Source organism: Rhipicephalus microplus, unplaced genomic scaffold (genome assembly GCF_043290135.1).
Source record: "Rhipicephalus microplus isolate Deutch F79 unplaced genomic scaffold, USDA_Rmic scaffold_136, whole genome shotgun sequence".
NCBI lineage: Eukaryota > Metazoa > Arthropoda > Arachnida > Ixodida > Ixodidae > Rhipicephalus > Rhipicephalus microplus.
This window is the reverse complement of record NW_027464708.1, coordinates 197,819-223,227: the sequence shown is the minus strand read 5'-3', so window position 1 is coordinate 223,227 and position 25,409 is coordinate 197,819. Positions and strand designations below refer to the sequence as shown.

The following is a 25,409-nucleotide window of genomic DNA, read 5'->3' as shown; positions in this document are numbered from 1 at the left end:
TGGCCCAATGTCGAGGAGCAGAATTGGCGTGTTTTGCTAGCAAAGCAAGCAGCTGCAGTGCCTCCGTAGCCATGAAGTCATTACTAATAAGGGCTAGGGGGGGGGGGGGATGGTGATCCAGGCTCAGAAGTAGGAAGGTCCTTGATAAAGACTGGCTTAAGTGGTGCGACGCTTATAGGCTGAACATCTACAACATAGGCTTCTGTGGTGCCTTGTGGAAGGAGAATCTTCTTCGATGCAGAAATCATGAACGCAGAGTCGTTGTGAAAGCGTACCACACCTGACGCAAGAATTATGCCTTTAGTAACGCTATTTGACGAAGTGTACACCAGGACGTCGTCACGGTCGATGTCCTTAAATGTTAGGGTCACTGTTCGTTCTTGGCGTGGCAGTTGCTCAAAATCTTCCGCAATGATCAGGCGAGGTAGCTTGTATATGTCTTTGTCGAGCATAGAGTCTGTATCAGTAAGGTGCAGAACACAACATATTGCCACCGAAGAAGACAGAAAGTCCCTAGATATACTTGGTGAGAGCACCAGGTGAGCACAGTAAACTAGATGTAGTGAAGGATGTCGTCAATAAAAACACGGACAGTACAAAGAGTGTCAGGGCGAACGATATTCTCTTGTGCTGAGAATAGAGTGGGCTCACTATAAAGGCTGGTGCACACCGGCGACTAGCCGCGGTCGCGCGACCATTTGCGACTGGTCGCAAGCAGTCGCGAACGGTCGCAAACGGTCGCAAAGCGACTGTTTTGGCCAGTCGCTTCCTGATCGATTTTTTGGTCGCGCGACTGCAGTCGCAAAACAGTTTAACCAATCAGCGAAGACCAGAAGTGACGTCAGCTTTTGTTTACATCCGGCCACCTCGTATGTTATTTTTTTTCTCGTTGCCCTTGCCTACTGCCGTGAGGTACGAACGACACGTACGTTCCTCCGTGGATTTTTCCTCGCATCAGGCGAATGCCACCACGGCCAGCTTTGGGTACTCGGCCGAGCTCCTCATCGACGCGATTAAAATGTACCCATATCTGTATGACAAGCGGCACCCTTCTTTTAAAGATCGGACAAAGAAGGACCGGGCTTGGGCAGAGATCGGAAGCATGTTCGGCATGTCGAGTAAGTACCGAGATTTTTTGTTTGAGTAGCTATATAAGCAAGAACAGGTGTGTACTGCATGGCGGTCGTTGCCAATGAATGAACAATGAAAATATTGGTATTTGTACTGCAAGGTTTTAGTTTGCATGAGATGTATTGACTGTGATGTATGCGAGCGCAGTTGTGTGCACGTTTGTTCACGCGACTTTCCGAGTTTAACATCGAAATCGACATGACAGAACATTGTATAGATGATAATAAAGCTCAGACGTTCGAAATACTGCTCGCAGTTGGCAACTCACCTCGCGCATGCTCCTTGCTGTGTTTGTACGTCATCGTCTGGCCAAGGGAATGTGTGCTTTTGTGAACGTGCGGCATTTGCAATGCATAATATCTAGTGCGCGGTGAGGGAGGGGGGGGTGTTACGCTTTAATTCTGCCTATGCATTGCAGTTGTGCTGTTTTAAAAAAGAATGCAAAGTAGCTTCTGCTTTGAGCGCAATTTGTGCACTCCATAGAGGAGCGTGTAATTAAGACATACAAAACATATTTAGCAGCACTCTCAAATGTCCGGATTTGGGAATCTGCTGTTGATGCCAAATGACATGCAATCGTAAAAAAAAAAAGGTATGGTAGTGTTCTAGTAGCTGGACGAACACTGAAGGAAAGCACAGATGGGGGAATTTATTCCTTTGTAATGTGGCCCATATCTAATCCTCATTTTTTCACAACTGTTGCTTTCCTCTCCTGTGTTTTTGTCTATTGGTGCCTTTATATTTCGATTATTCCTTTATTCCCACAGGTTATATCTCTCCGCTTCCAACTGTGCCTTGTTTTTGTTTGTTTTCTTTGTTCCTATATTTTAAAGTCAATTTTTCATGTCTGCTTCTATGTGTTGGTATGTTTTCATGTTTTGGTTCCTTTATTTTCTTATAATTTCCTTCCTCTCGCTCTCTATGTTACACTTTGAGTCATATACTATGTTTGTTGCATTTCTTTTTCTCAAAAATTGTCATCTTGCTCTAGTTAGTTTCATTCTTCTTTTCAAGTTATTTAACATGTTTGCTTTTGTTTGACAACAATCGCTCCCGCTGTACACGACAGTTTCGCTTGGCCGATACCAATGGTATATACTCACCTGCGGAGTTTTGCACAATGCAGTAATGCTTAGAAAGTTTCACTCTGAAGGCGATAAAGACATCATGTGCTGGTTCATGAAATAGACTTTTTGCAAGTGAACTTCAATTGCCGACAGTATAAACAGCCTCTTTGTTACAATAGCTTGGCAGACATGCTTATCTTCAAGAAACAGTGTCCATAACTCTTTGCACAACTAATCATTGCATCAGCTGTGATGTCGTGCACATGTAGGTGGACGGTCGAAAACACTAGGTGGGCGGCATTTCTGGAACCCTCGGCTGCAGGTTCCCTCAATCATGGGCAGAGATTTTGCAATGTTTAAGCCCCTACCAATACTTAAGTTTAGATGGCATGCGATTCATTTTGATGCCTAATATTCAAATTTCTAGGGTGCTACAGCCGAAATGATCTGGGCAAAGAAAATAGAGACCGCTCACAATTGTGCTGAAATAAAGTAGAAAATTTATCAGCAATACAGTATGCACAATACATTCTTACAGCAAGGGTTTTGTTTTCAGGTGTCCTTGTTGAGAAACGATTAAAGAACCTGCGTGATATCTTCAAAAGCAAACAACAAGACATGCGTGAAAGACAAAGAAGTGGAGCCGGAGCAGCCGACATTCCAACAATAAAATGGCCCCACTTTGAGGCCATGCTTGAATTAATGGAAGGAGAATCTGAGCCTGTGGCTTAAGTTCAATATTAGCTGACTATTGAGTACTAAACAAAAAAAATGTTGATTTAATTCACATGACTGTTATACATACACATAAATACACACATATCAATACACATAAGTACACTGCACATAAACATAGAAGTCCCAAGAGGTAATTCACAGTGGGCATGCATGTGATCATGAACATGGTGGAAATGGGCTGTTTTGATGTCGAGTAATTGTGGCTACAGCTACGAAGAATAACTCTGTGCATCATTCTTTCAGGGTACTGTGGAACATGAGTGCCATTGACCAAAGGTAATGAATAATGCTTACCCTCCATTGAACAGAAAATGAAATGTTTTGGTTAGCATAGCACAATGCATCAGCACAACGCAAAAAATATAGCATACCGTACAAGTAACACGTGGACAGCTTCACAAAACAGAACTTTGAAGACAGAACAGTAAGAATGAGAGAATTGAGTGTACTTTCTGTGTCATTCTCGGCTCTCATTTACCAAAAGAAGGAAGGCTTAATACAAAATCTAAAAATCTAAAGAGATGGCTTATTGCATGTGTCATGAGGCTGTTCATAGACGAGCATTGCACATATTCATTACAAGAATGCAGAATAAGTACTTATATTGTAGCAAAACAGTGAAAATGCTCTAAAAATGCAAACAATAGCACTGACAGAATCACATATTACATGTTCTCTTGCAGCAGCCACATCACAGCAGAAGAGGCTAACGAGAGGTGAGCATGCACAAAAATTTTGGTACCATGTGCATGCACTTGAAACTGTACACGCATGGACTTGAACCTAGAAACATTATTTTTTATTACTAGGTGATTGTACTTTGCAAAATTATGAAAAATACAAGCATGCTTGAAAGGCGGTGTTCAGGTCGTTAGCTTGCCCAAACCACTGCATTTTTTTAAATACATTCAGCACTCAACACTGAACAAAAGCACACAGGAATACATGAGGGCACAGGCAATGTTTCTGTGTGAATGTGGTTATTGTACAACGTCAAATATTTCTGAAAAAGCAAAGTATTCATCAGTGACAGGCCGCTATTAAGCAAACTAATGCATTATCTGCATACACTGGCAACACATTCATGTCGATTCGTTATGAACAAGTGCCCAGTGCTGATTGCAATACAAGTGAGCTGAATAATGTGAAGCATTCACTCATTCCTAGCAGTAAAATGATGCTGCAAAAGTCGTATGCAGCATGTGTTCAAGAAACATAATGACAGCAGGCACAGTTTCATCAGACACATCGTTTGCACAGCCATTTAGGATTGACTGTATAAATTTCATTCATATAGCCAGTGAGATATTGTTACGGGGTTAAAGACTTTTGTACGAAATGCGTTTACATAGGGAAAACCCTCAGGCAAGATTCACAATGGCTGATTAACACCCTCGCGTGCTTATCAGCTGCTTGAGTTCTTCCTCTACCTTTACTTCATCTCCGTGAGAATATCTCTTGTTCTCATTTAGATGCGCAACCTACATAGCATTTTATTAACATAATAGGCACATTAAACTTCTGTATGCACACCTTCCATACAGCAGTGCTCAATCAAGAGGTAACGCAAGTGTAAAATAAACCTCGTGTTGAGTGAAATCATAATGGCATTTTAACTCCTGAAGAATGCCTAAAACTGTTCATGTACTAGTGGCATCATCAAATACATAGAGAGAAGTTTTCATCACTGCAGATCACCGCCTCGGCCAAGCCATGCAGCGGAACCGGAACGTACCCCTGATACGGCTGAGGAGACTGGTGTCGACACCTGCAGCAATGAGTAAAACCTTTATGAATCCACCTAAGTAATGACAAATGAAGGGCATGCATAGATAGCCAATCTATTAAATCATAAAAACATGTTTTGTAACCTTCTTCATGTTCTAGCACATTTGGAGAATGTGCCTAATGTTTTCACACCAGATTCTGCTGCATGCAATTGTAACACTTTATAAGTTGTATAATAATACTGCCTCCTTCTGCAGTGATGCTTCAGCAACCACCTCAAGAGAGCAGCCACCATCAAAACGGTGTGTAAACGAAAAAATTATTTTAGGTACTCCTGGCAAGAGATCACAATCACAACTTTTCGAAAAAAGATCTCTTTCTGTACATTTAAGCAATATGTATAATTCACTGCAGGTCACGCTCGTCAAGACGACAATGGACCTGCGAGGGCGCTAGGTGAGATATACCGCGAACTCTTAGAGGATAAACTTGCAGATTTTTTTCTAACAATCCTGCGCATGGTACAAAATACAAAACTTTATAAGGTTAATGCTCGGTCAAGTTGGTACACAGACATAGTAACAAAAAAGAGTGTGAGAACGACAAGGTAGAAACAGAAGAAACAGGATAGAGCACTGACTTTAAACTGATGTTTTTATTGTGGGCACATTTATACTAAGGCAGACAGAACCCATGTAACTACCGTAATATTTAGACGTTAATATCAGAACATCAGCACCCTGTCACAAAACACGAGTGTCCGTTTCAAAGATCAAAAGCCCATTTATTTCTCACAGAGAGGTAGACGCCCTATTGACACATTTATCTTTTAAGTGTGCTATTTAATTTGCTTCAGTTCCTCTATATTTTTTTCTTTCTTAGTGCCGAAAAGCACAAACATCAGTTGAAAGTCAGTGCTCTGTCTTGTTTCTTCTGTTTCTACCTTGTCGTTCTCACACAGTTTTTTTGCTAAATGGTGCTTCACGAAGTAACAATGCAACCTTAAAGCATTCATATGCATGAATCGCAGATCACACTTGCTTTGCAGCAATGCAGGAGAGGGCACAAGCCATGAAGCTGTGGCGCAAGCGTGCATGGAGCACCTTGAACACATCAGAGCGAACAAGGGGGTCATCAAAAAAGATAACATTGGTTTCTTCGCTCTCCGTACCGATGCACGCCTCAGAGAGCTGCCAGTGCACATTGCACAAGATGTAATGCATGCAGTAGAACTTATGCTGTATGAAGCAGAAGCAAAATTGCATCAGATCAATGAAGCGAATTGAAGTGTTTATATAATGTCAATGACACCCATCTTTTTTTATCTTGTGTTCACTTTTCTAGTCTCAACCTAAAGTGGTCATTACTGGTCACTCAACAATTGACGGTTGTCAGCAAAAAACAAAACTACATAGTAAAATGTGCTAGTACACGTGTGAAAAGGGGCCTTAAGAGATCATTTTAATAAAAAAAATATGCCGTAGAAGTGCTCGGCTCCTAAAACTCAACCTACCACAAGTGACCGCCATTTTGTCATGGCATGCGAGACGTCACAAGCCGAAGGAGCAATGGCAAATGGTATACGCATTGCACATTCACAGGACTCATTTTGACATCCGAAATTATTTGCTGCAAGTACGAGCGCTACATTTCTGACACAGTAGCCATGTTTCGACCCCTGGAAATCATTTAGGTTTAGAGGAGATTTCAACAATGCGAAAAAATTTGATTGCAAGCGCAGTTGACGACGGAACACGACCGTCTGCCAGATTGCACACTGTGCAGCAGCTTGTCGAGCAAGCGGTTCGTGATGTCATGGATAGTGAGTGCGTCAGTATTGCCCAACTGTCAGGCGACTAGCTCATTTATAAAAATATGCGATTAAAAATTAGCAGCTTGACTAAATCGCTCGAATTTTGCCAGCTTGTATGTGAACATACAAGAATCAGCTCATACAACACACATTATGGTTGAAAATTGGGTGTCATGACCCCTTTAGAAACTTATTTCTGTGATAATTGTAGTGATAACCATGCAATAACTCAATTATTTTAACATGAATTATTAATTTTTGTGTTTTCAAGATTATATTTGGACATGACAGTTTTCCCTGTAATGTATCTGTTGTGTCACTGGTGATTTTTCTCTTGTTTGTTTAGCTTAAGAAGATGCTATGTACATAAGTTCTGTAAGCAATAAAATGCATTTACAACCCACCTTCACCTTGTACGCCTCAAGTGCTGTTCACCACTTTGTCCTGCCAAGGCACCTGACCGTCTGTGACGAAGTAGTGCGCCAATTTATCTCGCACTTCCTTGGCATACCTAAAATGCATAAGTGCCATGTGAAATTTCTGTCGGCACAGCCATGATGGAAGACACACACTGTAAAAGGAGCATGCTGAGCTTGAAAATCTCACGCATAGTTGCATTTCAGTGTCGTTTCATGACGCTACATTGCCAAAGTGTTGCTCATTTTTATGTATTAATGAGTGCTACCTCTGCTGTCTATTTTCTACGCATCGTCACAGCTTCTGATATAATGCATATTTATTGACTAACTTTAGAAATTTCGATATGTCAAGTTTCATGACAGCCAAGGTCAGCAACTCCTCGCATTTGGACAAAACCATTGTACACTTTTGAGAGAACGATTGCGCTGTACAGTTAAACCCAATTAGGGCTGGTGCACACCGGCGACTAGGAGCGGTCGCGCGATCATTTGCGACTGGTCGCGAACGGTCGCACTGCTTGTGCACTCCGCAAGCTGTCGTATATGGAGTGAATATTTCTGTGCCTACACAATTTGGCGAATCATAAGCATGCATCAACCTTTTCATGGACGAGCGTACGTGCTCATATCACTCAGGTTGAAGAAGGGCAACCTAAACTTACCTGTAGCAATTTGCTTAGCATGGATTTCTGAAAAGCTGTAAATTCAAAGAGAACCTATTTCGCAAAACTTACATCACTCAAGTCTATTGTTTAAATTGCTTTCACACAATGTGCTACCATCCACAATACGTTTTGCCACTGCGCTACTGTCCACAGTGTATTAGGTCACTGTCAATTTAACAGAACATACGTAACATTGTAGCAAGGTGCAAGGGTTAAACGCTGCTCATGTTTGTGAGAAATTTCGCATGTGTACTTGTGCAAACACACACCGTCGTGCATGCAGATACATAAAGGGTGGTTGGTTGAACCTCCTCCCTCCTCGATGCTGAAAAATATTTTTGGCATGAATACTCTTTGAGTGCCTTGAACAGCACATCAATTTGTCCTAACAATTTGTGCATAATTGTACTCGCAAAACTGAGGATTGTGTTTCACTTATTTTATAACATCATAATTGCGCTCTATATAATACCTGTGCATCAGGATAACACAAAACGGGAACTGACACGTCCACAATGTAATGTCATTGTGTAGCGCAGAATCCTATTTTCTGTGCTTTTACAAGCTGAAACCACGTACTGATTACGCAATAAGCCACAACAGATGGTTTTGAAATATTCACCATTTGAGATTCTTAACGTACGTGCGCAACAAACGCGCCAACTTAAGTGCATTTCGCCTCCACCTAAAGGCGATCGATGCGGCCGTAATCAAACCCCTCATTTACGCCTAAACTGCCGACCGCAGTAACGACTGCACCATCGAGCCCGCATACGTCCTAAATGCAATTCGTTCTATCCGCCCAGGCGAAACTTCCTTACAAGTGAAGCGCAGCCACAATCCACAGCATATTAATCTTCAAACCACACGCTCTTACCTAATGGTCATGGCCAGGCAGTCGTGCGCCGAAATTGTAGGCCGGTGGTTTGTGTCCTGCTTGGATATTGCGGGGCGCAGCACTTCGAGCAAAGTGTCGAACGTTCGTTGCGGCATCCGCATGAAGCTAACCACCAAAAAAGAATGAGATAGCATGTTATGCACTATCTTATAAGCACGTAAAACAACCATAAACTTACTCTCGGAAATACTCCTCGTCATGCGAGCGCAAGTCGGGAAGCAGACGCCCTGTGTGGCCAGCCACTTCTCGCGAGCGAAGGGACGGTCTCACCCACCACCGCCTTGCTTGCTTTGAACGTTTTCGTGCTGCCAGCGCTCACACGTTGACCGAGCACATCAGCACCGCCACAACCTCTTCTTCATCACTCGACTCGAAGTCTATGATGCTTCCGGGAGAACGCTACGCAAACACAGCCGTCAAAAACAAACGCATCGCGCTCAGCGGGCTCCATATCTGATCAGCTGATTGTCGCCGGTCGACCAAGTTCTCGTTGATAACGAGATCTGTACGTGACTCTCCGGGTTTGCGACTTCCGGTCGCTCGCATGAAGCCTTGCCGGTGTGAACGTCGCTCGCACTCTGGTCGCCAGTCGCAAATGGTCGCGCGACCGCGGCTAGTCGCCGGTGTGCACCAACCTTAAGGCGTCATCACTTCCTGAGGAATTTGCACAAATCATAGCTAATGACAGAAAATGTCACTCCGCTGTTCACCAAATCATCCACGAGAAGGCCTTCCACTGCTACGAAAACCATATTGAACGGGCGTGCTGGAGGAATCATATTCCTACTCTTACATGCAGTTCCTCCTCCGAAAACTGCATTATTTAGTTTTCAGATCGGCTGTGAGTTGTGAATGAGGCAGGACGAAATGAAGAGGAGTGTGCCGATAGGAGAAAGTCAATTGGTGTAAGGCTGAACGGTAAGTGTTCCGCGCCTCAGTCGATGCGAATGGAGATAGATACCGCTGCTTGGGCGATGAATAGCACTGTGCATTGCTCCTGGAACAATCTCGTTCGCACATGTCGTAACCCTGACGCTCGTTCCGCTGGTGTTTGCGGCAAAAGCGTGATAAATGGCCGCGGTATCCACAGTAAAAGTATGTTGAATAGGACGGGGGACAAGGCGGCTAGTAGAGGGCGTTTGGCGCACCAGGAGATAGCGCACTCAGGTGGGCAGATGGATGGTCGCGTGGCATATACAGGAAGTGGGCCAGTGGTGCAGCAGTAACCGATGCAAATGATGAACCCGGCAACACAGAGTTTACGTTGCAAGGAGTTGCAGCCACAACTTGCGCGTACATTGGTAGGCTCGACGCAAAGAACAATACGTGTGCTGAGCCGATGAAGGACATTAGTTTTTTTTTTGTCTAATGTCATGTAAGGCCACAGAAAAGTGCACTTTGTATTGACACTGTGCTTTCGTAATAAACTGATTGGTGAGTATTACCAGAATCTGCCTTCGTATACAGTGAATAATGACCGCTCAGTTATCAGCGATTTTCTCTGCTCTAGTCAGCAGCAAAAAATCAGCAGTGAATATTTTCTGCCTTATTCAGAAGTGAAAAGTCGCAACCTAACAGCTGAATACTTAGGTTTGACGACAGCAATATATTTAACACTACGTTGAGAATACGCTGTCACAAAACGAGCGCTCAAAAAGGGCGCGCCGCCAAATTCTTGCGATAACGCGCGGGAGAGACGCCGCGAGGTCAACGATAAAAGAAAAAGAAAAAAGAAAATAAGCTCCCCGGGCACGCTCCCTCTCCCCTCGGAAAAGTAGGTTTGCCGACGAACCTCCTCATCCCACATCGGCGGCCGAGCAAGCACTCGAAATTTCAAGATGGAAAGAGCGTGGTGATGCCGGGTTGAGTCTTCCGTCGCGGACAGCCCCCGTACCGTCTCGCGCTCTCCCCCAGCCTTAGCTGCGCATCGCGCCGACGAAATGATAAGAATTTTCTGGAATCGCGCGCGGAAGGTATTTAACCGAGCAGCGGAGATGAGAGGTCAGGAGAAGACGGAAGTTAGCGCCAGAGCGCGTAGGGTATCCCGCTGTGTAGTCGGCGAAGGTTTTGTCCGTAGGGACAAAGCAGGAGAAGACGTGAGGTTTCCTGGAAGAGAAACTTCGGAGGAGAAGACGGAAGTTAGCACCAGAGCGCGTAGGGATTCCGCCGTGTAGTCGGCGAAGGTTTTGTCCGTAGAGACAAAGCAGGAGAAGAAGATGATTTCCACCTGAGGGGTGACGGCTCGAGCTACAGGCAAGACTGTGTGTCTACCGCTACCGAGCGAAGACGCGTGGCAACAGCTGCAAAGAGAAGCTTCGGGGGCGACGGAACGACAACAACGCTGGACTTTGAGTGAGTGATTCTCGAAAGAGTATCATCCAGGCTTTTGTTCCGAGAACTTCGGACTGAATAGGTTTTCTATCTCGTTAGTCTTTAAGTGTCTTGGTTGTTCAATGCATGCAACTGCATTGTAGTGCGTATTGTTGTCTGTGTTCGTTGTTCGAGTGTGGCTGATTGTACTGTGTAGTACGTTGTTTGATTGGTGACATATTGTATGCAACTATTGTGGATTGTGCATTCTTGTGTATTGTTTTCGATCTGCCTTTATTGAGAATATAATTTTGTTTGTTTATCAACTCTCGGCTCTGATTTGTTCTTTGGGCCACAGCCAGCGTCCGCTGGCGTGCCAAAAGGGACCACTTCTAAATTGTCCACGCTTTCGTGGTGCGGTTCGGGGGGGCCGATACTTCGGCCCTTGGAATTAGCCCGGCGATCGCCTCCCTAATTAACGGGACCTGTGACAATTAATCTGGCGTCCGCGACAGGACCTTTTGGTGCACAGTGTGTCCACAGTAGTAAGAAAGAGCTTCGAGTTGTTGATAGTGCTATCGGAACGATTTTGTGTGTTGCTCAGTGTTCTCGTTAACGAGTGCAGGGGAGTGTTCCGATAGACTGATTGAGGCAGATACTTTTTGCATGCGGCAAGGTTTTATTTGCGAGACACAATGGATCTCGAAAGTTAGTCGCTCTTGGTGAGAAGATGCGTCTTTCTGGCGCCGAACTACGGAAGTGGGTCACCCAGAAGGAAAAAGAAGAAAGAGAGAGGACCAAAGACGAAAAGGCTGCTGAGCTGGAGAAAGAGAGGTTGGCAGCTGAGAGAGCCAAGGAAGGAAAAGCAGCTGAGTTGGAGAGAGAAAGGCTGGCCGCTGAGATGGCAAAGGAAGAAAGAGAGCAACAATTGAAGTTGGAGTTGGAGAGAGAAAAGCTGGCAGCTGAAAGGGCGAAAAAAGAAAGAGAGGCAAAGGAGCGACAGCTGAAAGAAGAAAGAGAGCAGCAATTGAATTTGGAGCTGGAGAGAGAAAGACTGGCAGCTGAGAGGGCGAAAGAAGAAAGAGAGGAAAGAGAACGGCAGTGACAGCACGAGATTGAACTCGAGCGGCTTCGTTTGCAACAGCGAAGTGAAACTCCGGTTCAAGCTAGAGTTGAAAGCAGCAAACGGGAGGAGAACGGCTTCCGCTTGAACCCAAGCAAGCTGCTCGTGGCGTTATGAAAGGAAGGACGACCTTGACGCGTACCTTCACTGATTTGAGACGATTGCGAGGAGCCAGAATTGGCCGGAACAGCAAAGGGCAACTGCTTTGAGTACTTGCTTGAGTGGTGAAGCGTTCAGTGTACGGTAGGCTGACGCCGACCGATGCAGCCAACTATGCAAAGGTGAAAACTGCTTTACTGAACCGATTTAGTATTACTGTGGAAGGATTCCGGGACAGATTTCGGACAGGAAAGCCAGCTGATGGGGACACGGCTACGCAGTATGCCGCCCGACTTTGCCATTATTTCGACAGATGGATTGAACTTTCAGGGACAGCGAAGGAGTACGATGAACTTAGAGAGCTCCTAATTAGAGAACAATTTCTTATTAGTTGCCACCCAAGCCTGTCGCTGTACTTGAAAGAGAGGAAGGCTGAGTCACTTGAAGAAATGCTTGAATTGGCTGATCAATTCTTGGAAGCGCAAGGTGGCACTAATTTGGCCAAGGTCAAGAAGGATTGTCCCGAAGATTCGAAGAAATCGGCTCCCGAAGAAAAAAAGCGTGCACCGGAGAGCATTCCGTGATGTTTTCTGTGTAACCGAGTGGGTCATCGCGCGAAAAACTGTCGAACGATCTTTACGAGCCCTACGGTTGTAAAATGTTTCAAATGTGGTCAGACTGGGCACAAGGCAGACGCATGTCGTAACGGAGCGAGTCAAACTCACCAGGTATCCTGTGTGCAAGCGGCACCGAAATCCGGTGATAATGCCGTCACCGATGGATTCGTAGAGTTGAAAAATGGGGAGAAAATTTCTATTGTGGGTTCTGTAATGACAAAACAGCCAACCGGTGTTACGAAGGGAATGCCAACGCTGCCCGGAAAAGTTGCGGGCAAGAAGGTTACGGTGTTAAGAGATACCGGCAGCTCCACTGTTATCGTGCGAAGAAGTTTGGTACGGGAAAGTGAGTTAACAGGTGAAACCAAACCAGTCTGCCTAATTGACAGTACGGTTCGGATGCTTCCCGAAGCAGAGATTGAGGTCAAAACCAAGTACTTCAGCGAGAAGGTTACTGCTCTATGCATGACGACCCCCCTGTACGACCTCGTCATCGGAAACATCGACGGGGCGCGAGGGCCAAATAATCGAGAATGTTTGGGAGAATATCCTAAGATAGAGCCCTCGCCAACCCAGCGACCGCGAGATACAGTGGAGGAGCATCCCGTGACGGATCTCACTCGAGCCCAAGGTGAAGCCGCGGTGCAACAGACAGTGAATGAGAAGATGATCGTGTTGAACGAGTTTACGTGCTGGGCAGCTGGACTTACGTCAGCTCGACCTCAACCGACCGACAGTGCAAAGGTGACGGAGTCGGCCAGCCAGGCCAATTGTCGGGACATGAACAAGCAGGTGAATAACTGGACAGGATCGGTTGAGCGTCATGACCCGTTAACAATGTCGGAAGGGACAACAATGGCTGAGACGCCGCCTCAGATACCGTCGTTAGAAAGGGCTCGCCGAAAAAGAACGTTGAAACACAAGAAGAGATCGAGCAAGCACCGCAAAAAAGTGCGCTAGCGCAGCTCGAAGTACTCAGGATAGGTGCTGAGGTCAAATCGGAATGCGTTTGCCTGTGTTGAGCCACAATATGTTGTGTTATTGTTCTTATTATCCTGTGTCACAAGTGAATCAAAACGTTTGTTCCAGTGATGTGATGTATAGTATTGTACAATCGTGGTAATAAGAAAACTTTGTATATTTGTATTGTTTGGAATATGTGATGGAGTATTGTATTCATGTACCTGTGGCTATATTCCATGTGTTGTGAGATTGAATTGCAATGTACAGTTGACTGAGTGATCTATTGTGAATGTGAAGTGTCGTGAGCGACGGTTTGTGTTACAGTCTTTCAGAGTGTGTGGTGACTGTTCGCGCTCGTTTGTGTGGTTTTGAATATGATGAGATAATATTCTTAAAGCGGGGGGCAGTGTCACAAAACGAGCGCTCAAAAAGGGCGCGCCGCCAAATTCTCGCGATAACGCGCGGAAGAGACGCCGCGAGGTCAACGATAAAAGAAAAAGCAAAAAGAAAATAAGCTCCCCGGGCACGCTCCCTCTCCCCTCGGAAGTGTAGGTTTGCCGACGAACCTCCTCACCCCACATCGGCGGCCGAGCAAGCACTCGAAATTTCTAGATGAAAAGGGGCGTGGTGATGCCGGGTTGAGTCATCCGTCGCGGACGGCCCCCATACCGTCTCGCGCTCTCCCCCAGCCTTCGCTGCGCATCGCGCCGACAAAATGATGAGAATTTTCTGGAATCGCGCGCAGAAGGTATTTAACCGAGCAGCGGAGATGAGAGATCAAGAGAAGACGGAAGTTAGCGCCAGAGCGCGTAGGGTATCCCGCCGTGTACTCGGCGAAGGTTTTGTCTGTAGGGACAAAGCAGGAAAAGACGTGAGCTTTCTTGGAAGAGAAACTTCGGAGGAGAAGACGGAAGTTAGCGCTAGAGCGCGTAGGGATTCCGCCGTGTAGTCGGCGAAGGTTTTGTCCGTAGAGACAAAGCAGGAGAAGAAGATGATTTCCACCTGAGGGGTGACGGCTCGAGCTACAGGCAAGAGTGTGTGTCTACGGCTATCGAGCGAAGACGCGTGGCAACAGCTGCGTGTGTGAAGCCGACGTGTTTCCGGCGAAGAATTTTGGTGCTTGGCGAGCGGCCAATTGAAGACGCGAGGTTTCCTGGAAGAGAAACGTCGGGGACGACGGAACGACAACAACGCTGGACTTTGAGTGAGTGATTCTCGGAAGAGTATCATCCAGACTTTTGTTCCGAGAACTTCGGACTGAATAGGTTTTCTATCTCGTTAGTCTTTAAGTGTCTTGGTTGTTCAATGCATGCGACTGCATTGCAGTGCGTAGTGTTGTCTGTGTCCGTTGTTCGAGTGTGGCTGATTGTACTGTGTAGTACGTTGTTTGATTGGTGACATATTGTATGCAACTATTGTGGAGTGTGCATTCTTGTGTATTGTTTTCGATCTGCCATAAACTCTCGGCTCTGACTTGTTCTTTGGGCCACAGCCGGCGTCCGCTGGCGTGCCAAAAGGGACCACTTCTAAATTGTCCACGCTTTCGTGGTGCGGTTTGGGGGGCCGATACTTCGGCCCTTGGAATCAGCCCGGCGATCGCCTCCCTAATTAACGGGACCTGTGACATACGCACAGGCATACAACCCATAGTTTTAAAACTGCATAGGGTGTGCTTGTCCTCTCTTTAACACCTTTTTCTGACCTCATGACCGGCATTTGTTGCGTCAAGTATCGTACAGCAATACGGCACGTGATGGGTCACTTGTGTGAACTATGCCGAGAACGCACTTACATGAATGCACATATATTACATGGTCGACAAAAAAAACTGTTAATTCGGTACACATAGCGCAGGCAGGTGGCAATCCTTTGGATTGCTGAAGGTTGTTTTCATCGTTGGCTGTTTGCTGCGTTGAGCCAGTCATCGCTAATGGGTTTTTTCTGTACATCAACTTGAATAGCGTAATATGTTCTCTTTTTTCCGTGCATTGCTACTGAAGATAAAAACACAGGTTCTCATCCTATGCTTCTCAGTTTCTCACGTGGCTACCGTACTGAAGAATACAGTAACTAAATGGGGGCTCGTTTCGCGCTGTGTGGCTTGCACTAAAGCCTACAAGGAAGGAAGTGAGTTTGTGACAGCAACAAGCAAAATAATTGATCACTGAAAATATCGTCACGAGCTCGTGACAGTATGCCACAAGATCCCGACATTTATGAACGGTGTAGCCAGCTTCTTGAAGAAGAAACATTTTATTTGGCTGAAACAGAAACTCAAATTACCACAAGTAATGCTCGCTGTACGCAGATATCGGCGCACAAAGCATTGGTCATCATAAAGACTTTTCATCGTTAGAACGCGCCATATTTTATACACCATGCATCGAATCTTCCTGCCTTATCCCTAGTCGTCACGCATACGTTAGAAAAAGCTGCAGTGTTCGCGTCTGGCGCACGATTTTAACAGAACAAGCGTCTCAGACGCGCAGCCATGATTTAAGCTGAGTATTGCTCACAGAATTTGTGGGCGTAAAACAATCACAGGAAGAGCGAATTAAGAAACGTGTGGGACGTTAAGCCCCACATATCAATCAATCGAAGTAAGAAACGTGCGTGGCAACATGATCGTCCACGTAAATGCGTAGGATTTAAACTTATGTTCATATATGTTTCAGCGATAGTGCCAGTGCTTGCGTAAGTCTCCAAATGTACCAAATCATTCACACATATGTTGCTTTGAGTAGAAAATAATAAAAATCTTTCCCCAAATGTTGATTGATGATTTATATGTGGGATTTAACGTCCAAAACCAGCACATGAATATGAGAGACGACGTAGTGGAGGGCCATGGAAATTTCCACCACCTGGAATTCTTTAACGTGCACCCAAATTTGAGCACGGCGGCCTACTGAATTTTTGTCTTCATCAAAAATGCAGCCGCCGGAGCTGGGATACAATCCCGCAACATGCGGATCAGCACCCGAGTACCTTGGATATTTGACCACATCAGTGGTGGTTTTCCCATTCATGGTGTACATAATACACCTGTATATTTCAGATTGTAAAAGCCGATCATGGCCTAATCCAACAATTAAATGCTTTGTCCAAACAGACTTTTAAGAGCAACTTGCCGGATAAAACAAATAAATAATTTGTTCAGATAGAGTTTTCGGACTGACTTACTTGGTCAATCGGGTAATCTTCAGCTTTCGTCTCGTTCAGGCTTGCTTCATGCTCCTGGCCAAACGCTGGGGAGAACAAGAGAGCGCTCAGAAAAAATGCTGCAATTGCTGGAAAAGCCATGACGCTGCTTCGCAATTTTTTTTTGTCGGACGCGCACAGAGGACACCAGCTTCTTTATAGCTATCGAAATACAAAGACATATGTGCTTCCAATGGACGCGCTTTGATATTTCAATGAACTTTTCATACGCGCAAGGGTGAAGTGCTAAAGAACGGCACGTTCATAGTTCGCTTTTTTATACCTCCTTGTTTTTACGGCAGCAGGGATCGTTCGAGGGCAAATTAAACAATACAAAAAGCCTGCGCTCAATTTTCAAAAGCTCTCTTCATCTCTATTTGGCGCACAAAAGCGATTTCATTTAAGGCAATATTTATTGAACCTTTTCTCGCATAGAATATCACATTTGATATTCTGATTTTACGAATATAAATTTCCTGACAATCACAACCTTACTTGACATTTCATCTGCGTTCATCACTACAACAAAACTCAAAGTAAAATTTTTCCATAAACTTAAACTTCATGAGACACGCACTGTGGGCAAGTTGGTAACTACAGTAAGGCACCGTAAAAATTGCTCCGACTTCCCCGAAAGGAATCGTGAAGAGGAGGAGGAGGAATAAACTTTATTATAAGAAACAAGCAGGTTTAGGTGGCCGGGCCTAAGCCTCTCATGAGGGGACGTCAAGGGCTTGCCTCGACGCTGCCTCACAGGCGTGCTGGTTTGCGGCACTCACCGGGCTGCACTTCCGCACATGCTGTGTGATTGTCCGGCACAGTACAGACACACTAACGCCACGACCCTTTCGTGGAAGCTCCATGAGGCTCTGTGGAGCCCCGCTCTTAACGACCAAATCGTGAGGAATGAGAACGCATTTTTTGCGTCGAGAGTGCACGGTGCAGTGTACCGCACACTTGCAGGGTACCAACTATGTCAATAATCATTTTGTAGTAGGCAGGCATTCTTTATGCCATCCTTCGACATTCTTCGGATAAACATGGCGCTTGCTGCATACTTGCAAGGAACTTTCCGATGAGTACCATGATGAAATATGGCAGCTCTTTTGATCCCCGAAATCTCCCACAGTGGGTATGCGCCACAGTTACGTGAACAAGATGAAAAATTTTTAAACCTTTGGAGCAATCGAAGACCACCTTTTTGTGCAATTCGCAATATGTGATATCTCATTGTTCCTTTGCTGTTCTTAAATTAATATTACTGACACTAACGCGAATAATTTCCTGACATCAAATCTGCCGGAGGTCAGTTTGCAAAAGAGTTCCAAGCACCAGCATGCTCAGTGGTGGAATACAAGGCTGGAAGCAGGGGACCTGGGTTCGAATAGCAAGATGTCCTTGGTGTTTTTTTTTTTTTTTGGCTTGCCGAGTTTTTTACGGGCGAAGCTGCCAAAGCCGTGGGTCTGTCCTTCCCTTGTATATCTCTCGTGATGTGTCCGCCTAGTAGTATGATGCAGGCCCTGGTGTGGTAAGAGCGGGCGGATCAATGGACAGACAGAAGGATAAATGGACTGACGCTCCGCTCACTCATCATCATTGACTCTGTCGATTTGCTATGATTTTTTTTTCATTTTGTGGGATAGTGGATAGTGGACGGATGGGCGGACGGACGGATGGACGAATGCTTCGGCTCACTCCTCATCATTCACTCCGTGGATATGGTGAGAATTTCTTCTCCTAGTTCATGCAATAGTGGTTACGGACACCGGCGGTAGCGGACAACTACGGCGCGCACGTGAACCTAAAACCCCTTTACTTCATAAAAATACCACCACCCCCTCTTTCCCTAGCCGCCTCCTCTACAGCGCGTTGCTTTTTTTCTTTCGCTTGCGACAGTGGCACCCCCTGTAACGTGCCTCGAGCTTTCAGTTCGTATTTGCAAGATGTTTCAGCGCGTGAACAAAGGAAAAAGGACAGGGTAGACAGAAAGAGCGCTGAAAACAGCGCTCTTTCTGTCTACCCTGTCCTTTTTTCTTTGTTCGCGCGCTGAAACATCTTGCAAATATGACTACGCACCAACTAGCCCAAGTTTCCACTCTTGTGACTTGCAGTTCGCTTTAAATCTGGTAGCGTGCCGCCACTGCTGCATTAGTTACAGCTGTTCCTGTACAACCATGGCCGTGTGTCAAGCCTCACATACATCTTTGTGTAATGATTCTTCTGCGTTGATTTTCTCCGCAAGACTGGGTGCGCTCACCATCAATACAATGGCAGAATAGCTGCTGCAAGTCAAGAACAAGTTGTAGCGAATTGCACGTCGTTTAAACTTCTTTTCGCAGCGTAGTGTTTCTATGTGTATCTGGGGCTAATATAAATAACTAGGTTTATTGAGAACAGGTTGCAATTAACGGCAGTAAACTTGGCACGCTAATAGTGAACCAGTTAGAAATATACAAAGCACAGCTGCCGTGTCTTAAGCCGCGTCGTTTGGGAAGGAATAGTTCCCGTGTGTACAAACTATCTCAATATTTTATAACTGCAGCAATGTCAACAATGTCCATAAAAGTGTTCGCTTAGAACTTCGTGACGTTTCACATGCTACCTCTCCTCTGCCTTTCTCATGACTTGTGCACGCAGTACGCCATTCTAAGTTTTTTTTCCTCTGCGTCAAAGCTTGCATCCATTGTCTTGAGGTTTTACATGTCTTCATTGGTGTTGCAGATACTGTAGGTGATAAAGGTTGTTCTTGCACACGGAAACTATTTCGAATTGCTAGACGGTGAAGATGGTGCTGTGATTTAGAGGTCGAAAAACGCAGTTGAATCATTACTGTCAAAATTACTGCTCGCCCATTTCTAGCGATATATTCTCTGATCTCACTGAACAATATCATCTCAAAGCAATGAAAAAGTTCAGCACATTGTCAAATGCATTGCAACAAAGCGTTTTTTTTGGCAAGTGCCAGTGGTTCATTTCATAAGGAGCACCCGCGACGTACAAGCTGTTGATGACACGGGCTGCGCTTGGGAACAGCTTCAATAATAATGAAATTCGAAACATGAACCACTTTTGAGAGAAATGCTCTCGCACGTCCTGCACTTCGCATGCGGTAAACAAGCAACACAGTGGCGCTTTGGCTCATCCAACATGGCGCCGAGCGGTGAGAACCTGTTCTTCGCCGCATCTACCCGAAGAGACAAGAAGCTCCGGCGGAGAAAGGAGAAAACGGCGCAGATCAATAGAACGTTGTACTTTTTCAAATGTATAGAGTCTTTACGTGAACCGTGTTGTGAATTCATAACAGCTTTTGCTCTAAAACGAGTACCGCAAACAATACATACCAAGTGCACTCACCGCTCTCCCTGTTGTTTGGTCGAACAGTCGTAGTTGAAGTATTGATTATCTTTTAGATAGTTTACGCACAATAGATATTCCAGCTAGCCGATAGGTCGTATGCTAAATAGCCAGTGCCGTATAGCGTCTGCAAGAACAACTTCTACCACAACTTTGTGTTCGTCATGCGTGCTGGACGACAAGCACGCAGTCGCTCGCGCAGGCACGCTAGCCTGAGGTGTGTTTCAAGTGTTGAGTACTCATGGGCGTAGTAAGTAACGCGCCTCATTGCCGTCTAGATGCCAGTATACTGCTGCGTCCCCCTCAGCAATCAGCATCGAGTTACTGACAGTATTGGAAACAAGTTAAGCGTGCGTCGCTGATACATCATAGTGAAGTGGCACCCCCCGCTGCACAGTGACCATGTTATTGAGTTGCGCTGCTTTTTGAGCAGCAATGCTTGCGATTTAGGGTGATTACATTGGTGTTACATTGGCTAATATAAATAACTAGGTTTATTGAGAACAGGTTGAAATTAATGGCAGTGAACTCGAAATGCTAATATTGAATCAGTTAGCAATATACAAAGCACAGCTACCGTGTCTTAAGCCGCGTCGTTTGAGAAGGAATAGTTCTCGTGTGTACAAACTATCTCAATATTTTATAACTCCAGCAATGTCAACAATGTCCATGAAAGTGTTCGCTTAGAACTTGGTGACGTTTCACATGCTACCTCTCCTCTGCCAATGGCTTTTAGTATTCATTGATTCGATGCGAGAGCTTTAGGCTATTCTCATCTATTGTTATATTTTTCTCAGTGACCATCGTAGCAGCTTTGCAGTTGCGCTGCCAGGTTGAACTCCAGTTCGCGATGGACGAATTTGGAAATGCACGAACTTCAATGTGCCGTGCGTTTCGTGAACACACGTCAGTGGACCCTTGCTGGTCGAAGTTAATCGAGGGCTTCTAGACAACGAAAGGACGAGCGTAGAAAACAGCTGTTGCATCTCGGCATTTAAAGCACACTGCACAAACAAAAATGAAGATGCACAAAACCAACGCACAAGTATGGACGTCTTTTTCGTGAGCACCGCCATCTTTCTAGCAGGCAGCTCTTTGCTGATCTGGCAACCCATCTGCTATGCGGGAAGCTCGCTGTTTGCATAGAAGGTAAGCGTGTGGCTGCTGGTTTATTATTCTTTTTTTAGTTTTTTACACAGTGAATTTCGACTGAAGTGATGCAGGTTCTTTAGAAAACGAGTCTATGAGACGATTTGACAAGCTTCAAGTGGTTTAGAGTCAATTGTTTTATTATACAGTGCCACGAACGAGCCCACCTGTGGTGATGCACTATATTCACCTGCACTGACTTTCTGCTAAAAAAATGCGCAGTGTTTGCAGGCCTTTCTTTTCCAGTATGAGCAACAGCACTTCTAGAGCATAGTGATTACCTTTCTTCAGCTCTATACATCCGCTTTTTTAACAAGATTTTCTTATGCTACGCCGTCGCATCGCCTACCACTATTGCATGAAGCCGTGCGTTCCAGTGTTTGGTTTGGGAAAACTTTATTGTGAAAGTTTGAAGGCGTACGCCCTAGCACACGGCGGACCACTCACACCATGGGACAGTAAGGCTGAGACCTGGCGACGCATTGTGGGTCCTTTGGACAGCCCAAAGTCAAGATGTTATGTCTGGACTCCGCAGAGCGGTGTCTCACTTTCTGAACGATGCTGTATCAGTGCCGCGTACCTAAGAGCACTCGCAGAGCATGTGATGTAAAGTGGCGAAACCTTCACATTTTCTACACGAGTTGGTTAAATAAACCTCAGGGTAAAGCTTTTGTAGAAACGCTGGGTTAGGGTACGTTTCTGTTGGAGGTAATCACAATGTAAGTGCCTGAGCTCTGTGTAGCTTTCCATGTGGAGGTGGAAAAATTCTCCTATCCATAGCAAAATATTGGGCGGTTTCATTGTATGTAGTTGGCGGATCCCTGTTTACGATACCTCCAGTTTGACCCAAAGGTCCTCTATGGCTGCGGACAGCTAAACCTCGTGGCCTGTAGTGAGCCATCTCATTGAGATTGATAATCTCTCTGTCCATGTTTCTCATATTAGCCGGGAACCACGTAAGGGTATGGATTGTAAGCGACTTCTCGCCGAGTATGTATTTGGCCTCTTTGCACACGCCTCCAACACTGAAGACACGAGCGGCTGCTCTAGAATCGCTATATATATGTTCATGACGCTGATCTAAAAGAGCCAAGGCAATGGCAACCTGCTCAGCGGCATTGGAAGTTTTGGCACATACCGACGCCAAAATAATTGTAACCCCTTTGTGGTTGATTGCCACTATCATGATTGCCACTATCCCTCTGGTCATCATATTTCGCCGCGTCTACAAAACAGGCACCGCCGTCAAGATCCGCAACTTGGCGAAGAAGGGCCCAAAAGCGCCCTCTCCTCCTTCCAACATTTCGTTGGTGGTGCACGTCCCGTGGTGCGGGCGAGACAATGATGTTCTCCTTCTCATGCCTCACAACCCTTGATACGAAGCCTCAATCTGAGCTAGTAGATAGTAGAATACATGTATCCGTGAGAATCATCTTTCCCAACTTTGAGCAAGACAGCCTAATTACCTGTGTCCTTTCTTGTGCTTCCACGACTTCTTCCAATGTATTATGAATTCCCTAGTGCAGGAGACGATCGGTGTGGGTGTAGTTGAGGATCCCAAGGGCATTCTTTACCACTCTCCTTATCATTGAATTAGGCTTGTCCCTTTCCGGTCTCATCCTAGCATGGATTGACGCCACGTATGCAAAATGACACAGCAGAAAAGCACGTAGAATCCTGACTGAGTTGTTGTCTGATAGTCGTGTCCTTCTGTTAGCCACCCGCCTTATGAGCCTAATAACACTATCTGTCTTTTTTGCTAACCTTCGAATTGTGATGTTATTGGTGCCCGTTGCTTTCAGCGTCGTACTTATCCGAATGGAAGCAACTTTGGGGATTTGTCGTCTACTTTTGGTACGTAGGGGGATGTCTGTCTCTTGAGCTGGCACCCAGCCTTGCGGTCGATGGCCCTTCCTGACCGGGTTATGAACAAAAAGCTCAGATTTTTCCGGAGAACAGGAAAGGCCTGTGTACTCCAGAAAACTCTCAGTTGTGTCGATGGCCTCTTGCAGGGCAGCCTCTACAGTGCCATCACTTCCTCCTCTACACCAAATGGTGATATCATCGGCATAAATTTTGTGACCAACGTCTGAAATTCCAGAAAGCTGCCTTAAGATACCAGACACGACAATGTTAAAAGTAAATGAGATAGAACAGATCCCTGCGAGGTGCTCCTTTTTTCCAGCACTTGCACATCCGATTATAGATCTCCAACTTTAAGTGTGGCTTTTCGACCACTCAAAAAGGATCTGACAAGCGTAATCTCTAGGTTGTAATCTCTGTAATCTCTAGGTTGAGACTAGAGATTACAACCAAAACAGAATCATGATGGACATTATCAAACGTTCTTTTTTTATATCCAAGTCTAGGATCGCCCTAATGTCTCTTGTATATTTATCTAAAATTTGAGCCCTAATGAATTTTATAGCATCCTGCGTAGAAACGCCTATCCTAAAGCCAATTAGGGAATCAGCAAAAAGATAATTGTGCTCTATGTAATCCGCCAATCTATTCTGAATAACATGTTCCGCCACCTTTCTCACGCAAATGTGAGAGAGATGGGGCGAATATTATCCAAACTTGGTGCTTTACCGGACTTGAGAATGAGGATCACCTTGGCCAACTTCTATTGCTCCGGGATGCCACCACCCTTCCCAATCCTATTATTCTCATCAGTGAAAAATTGAACAGAGATTTCTTCCAAATTTCGAAGCGCTTTGTTGGTGACCCTATCCGGACCCAGTGCTGATCGGCCATTGAGTTCGTACAGGGCACGTCGCACATCGCTGATGGCGAAGAGTTCATCCAAATGGACACAAGGTGTTCCCATATAACCCGGATAGGCTTGCATGCTGTAATCTACTGCCAGTGGTAGATACATCATAGCAAGCTGCCCAAATCGCTCCGTGCCCGAGGAGGATTTCGAGCAAGATAGAGTATTCTAGCGAGGACCCCCATCTGATCATATTTAGTGCCCGACTCGTCAAGCAGGTGTTTTAAATGATTCTATTTACCTCTGGTTCACAATTGTCCATCACATGAGTTACAAAGTTCATCCCACTGCTGCCTCGACAAATTTTGGCAATGTTCTGCCATTCGTGTATTTAACTCCGCAATTTCTTTTCCGAAGCTGACGATTAGGCCTCTGGCCTTTCCTTCTGGCCAACGGCGACTACTTTGCCTTCAGTAAAAGCGCAAGCCGACTGCCCATTTTTTTCTGTCTGTACCTCTGTCTCAACGGTCCTGGTTACCACCCTAGCGTCCCGCAGCAGCATCCCCATTCATTGCTCCGGAGAGTTCCGCATTTCCCCCTGTTCCACTCGAGCCCTGCGTGACTTGCGAAACTTATCTCAATCCACGTAAGTGATTGGGATAAGTTTCCCAATCCACGTAAGCTTCCTGAGTCTGCTGTCAGGTTCTGTGCAAAAAGCAGCTGTACTGTTCGAACTGGGGATACTCATGGGAATGGGCACCGATAAAGGCGTTTCCTCTGGGAAGAAATCCGGTTGAATCCTAGTTGCTCCCCGGATATTGGGGCTCTGCACCATATGACCAGCGTTCTGTAATTGCATCTCCACACATTGCACTCCGGCATGTTGAATATCTATTTTCTAATCCATAACTGTGAGACGTTGATCTACCGCCGAGAAACGCTCATTAACTCTTTGAATCTCAAAGCTAATGGAAGCAAATGGAATTTAAAGTCTACTTAATTTCAGATTTAGCTTTAGCATGCACAATCTTGGCAGTAGTCCCAGCCTTATGCTTGGCTGGGTTGCCCGAGAGACCCGCTTTCACGACCATGGGAACGTGCATGGGTTGAGGAGAGGGAGAACCTATCGACTGAGAAGCAGATGCTCGAGTAGCTTGAGATGTACTGGCACGTCTAAGTTCAGCCCTTTCGGCTCTCAGTGACCGAATAATGCTGCGGGTTTCGGCATTCTCCTTCCTAAGCTGATTTAGCTGCGCTAGACCGTGCTCTGGCACAGTGCCCTCCGTTACCTTTCCACCTCCTTCGCAGCACACTCGGTCAGTCCGGTGTCACTCTGCATCTCCGGTTGGGGTGGGCTTTAGAAACTGACTATTCCATGCAGGCCCCTGTAGCTCTTCGAGTGCGATGGGCCTCCTGATTGG

The 25,409-nt window shown here is 45.6% G+C and overlaps 2 protein-coding genes across 2 annotated transcripts in view; one reads left to right on the top strand and one right to left on the bottom strand.

Annotated features, from left to right (window-relative positions):
• LOC119167985 (uncharacterized) overlaps positions 1-16,961 on the bottom strand; it is a 70,239-nt gene extending 53,278 nt beyond the window's left edge. Inside the window, exon 1 of the mRNA XM_037419440.2 lies at positions 16,755-16,961. Coding sequence (XP_037275337.2) covers positions 16,755-16,874 — 120 coding nt within the window. The 5' untranslated portion in view covers positions 16,875-16,961. The remainder of the gene's footprint in view (positions 1-16,754) is intronic.
• Positions 886-5,882, top strand: LOC119184981 (uncharacterized). The gene is made up of 6 exons (XM_075885400.1): positions 886-1,118; positions 3,620-3,652; positions 4,630-4,716; positions 4,922-4,966; positions 5,079-5,120; positions 5,713-5,882. The coding sequence occupies exons 1-6, from the start codon at positions 1,019-1,021 to the stop codon at positions 5,880-5,882; spliced, it is 477 nt and encodes a 158-aa protein (XP_075741515.1). The 5' UTR covers positions 886-1,018.
• Positions 16,962-25,409: the final 8,448 nt, after the last annotated feature.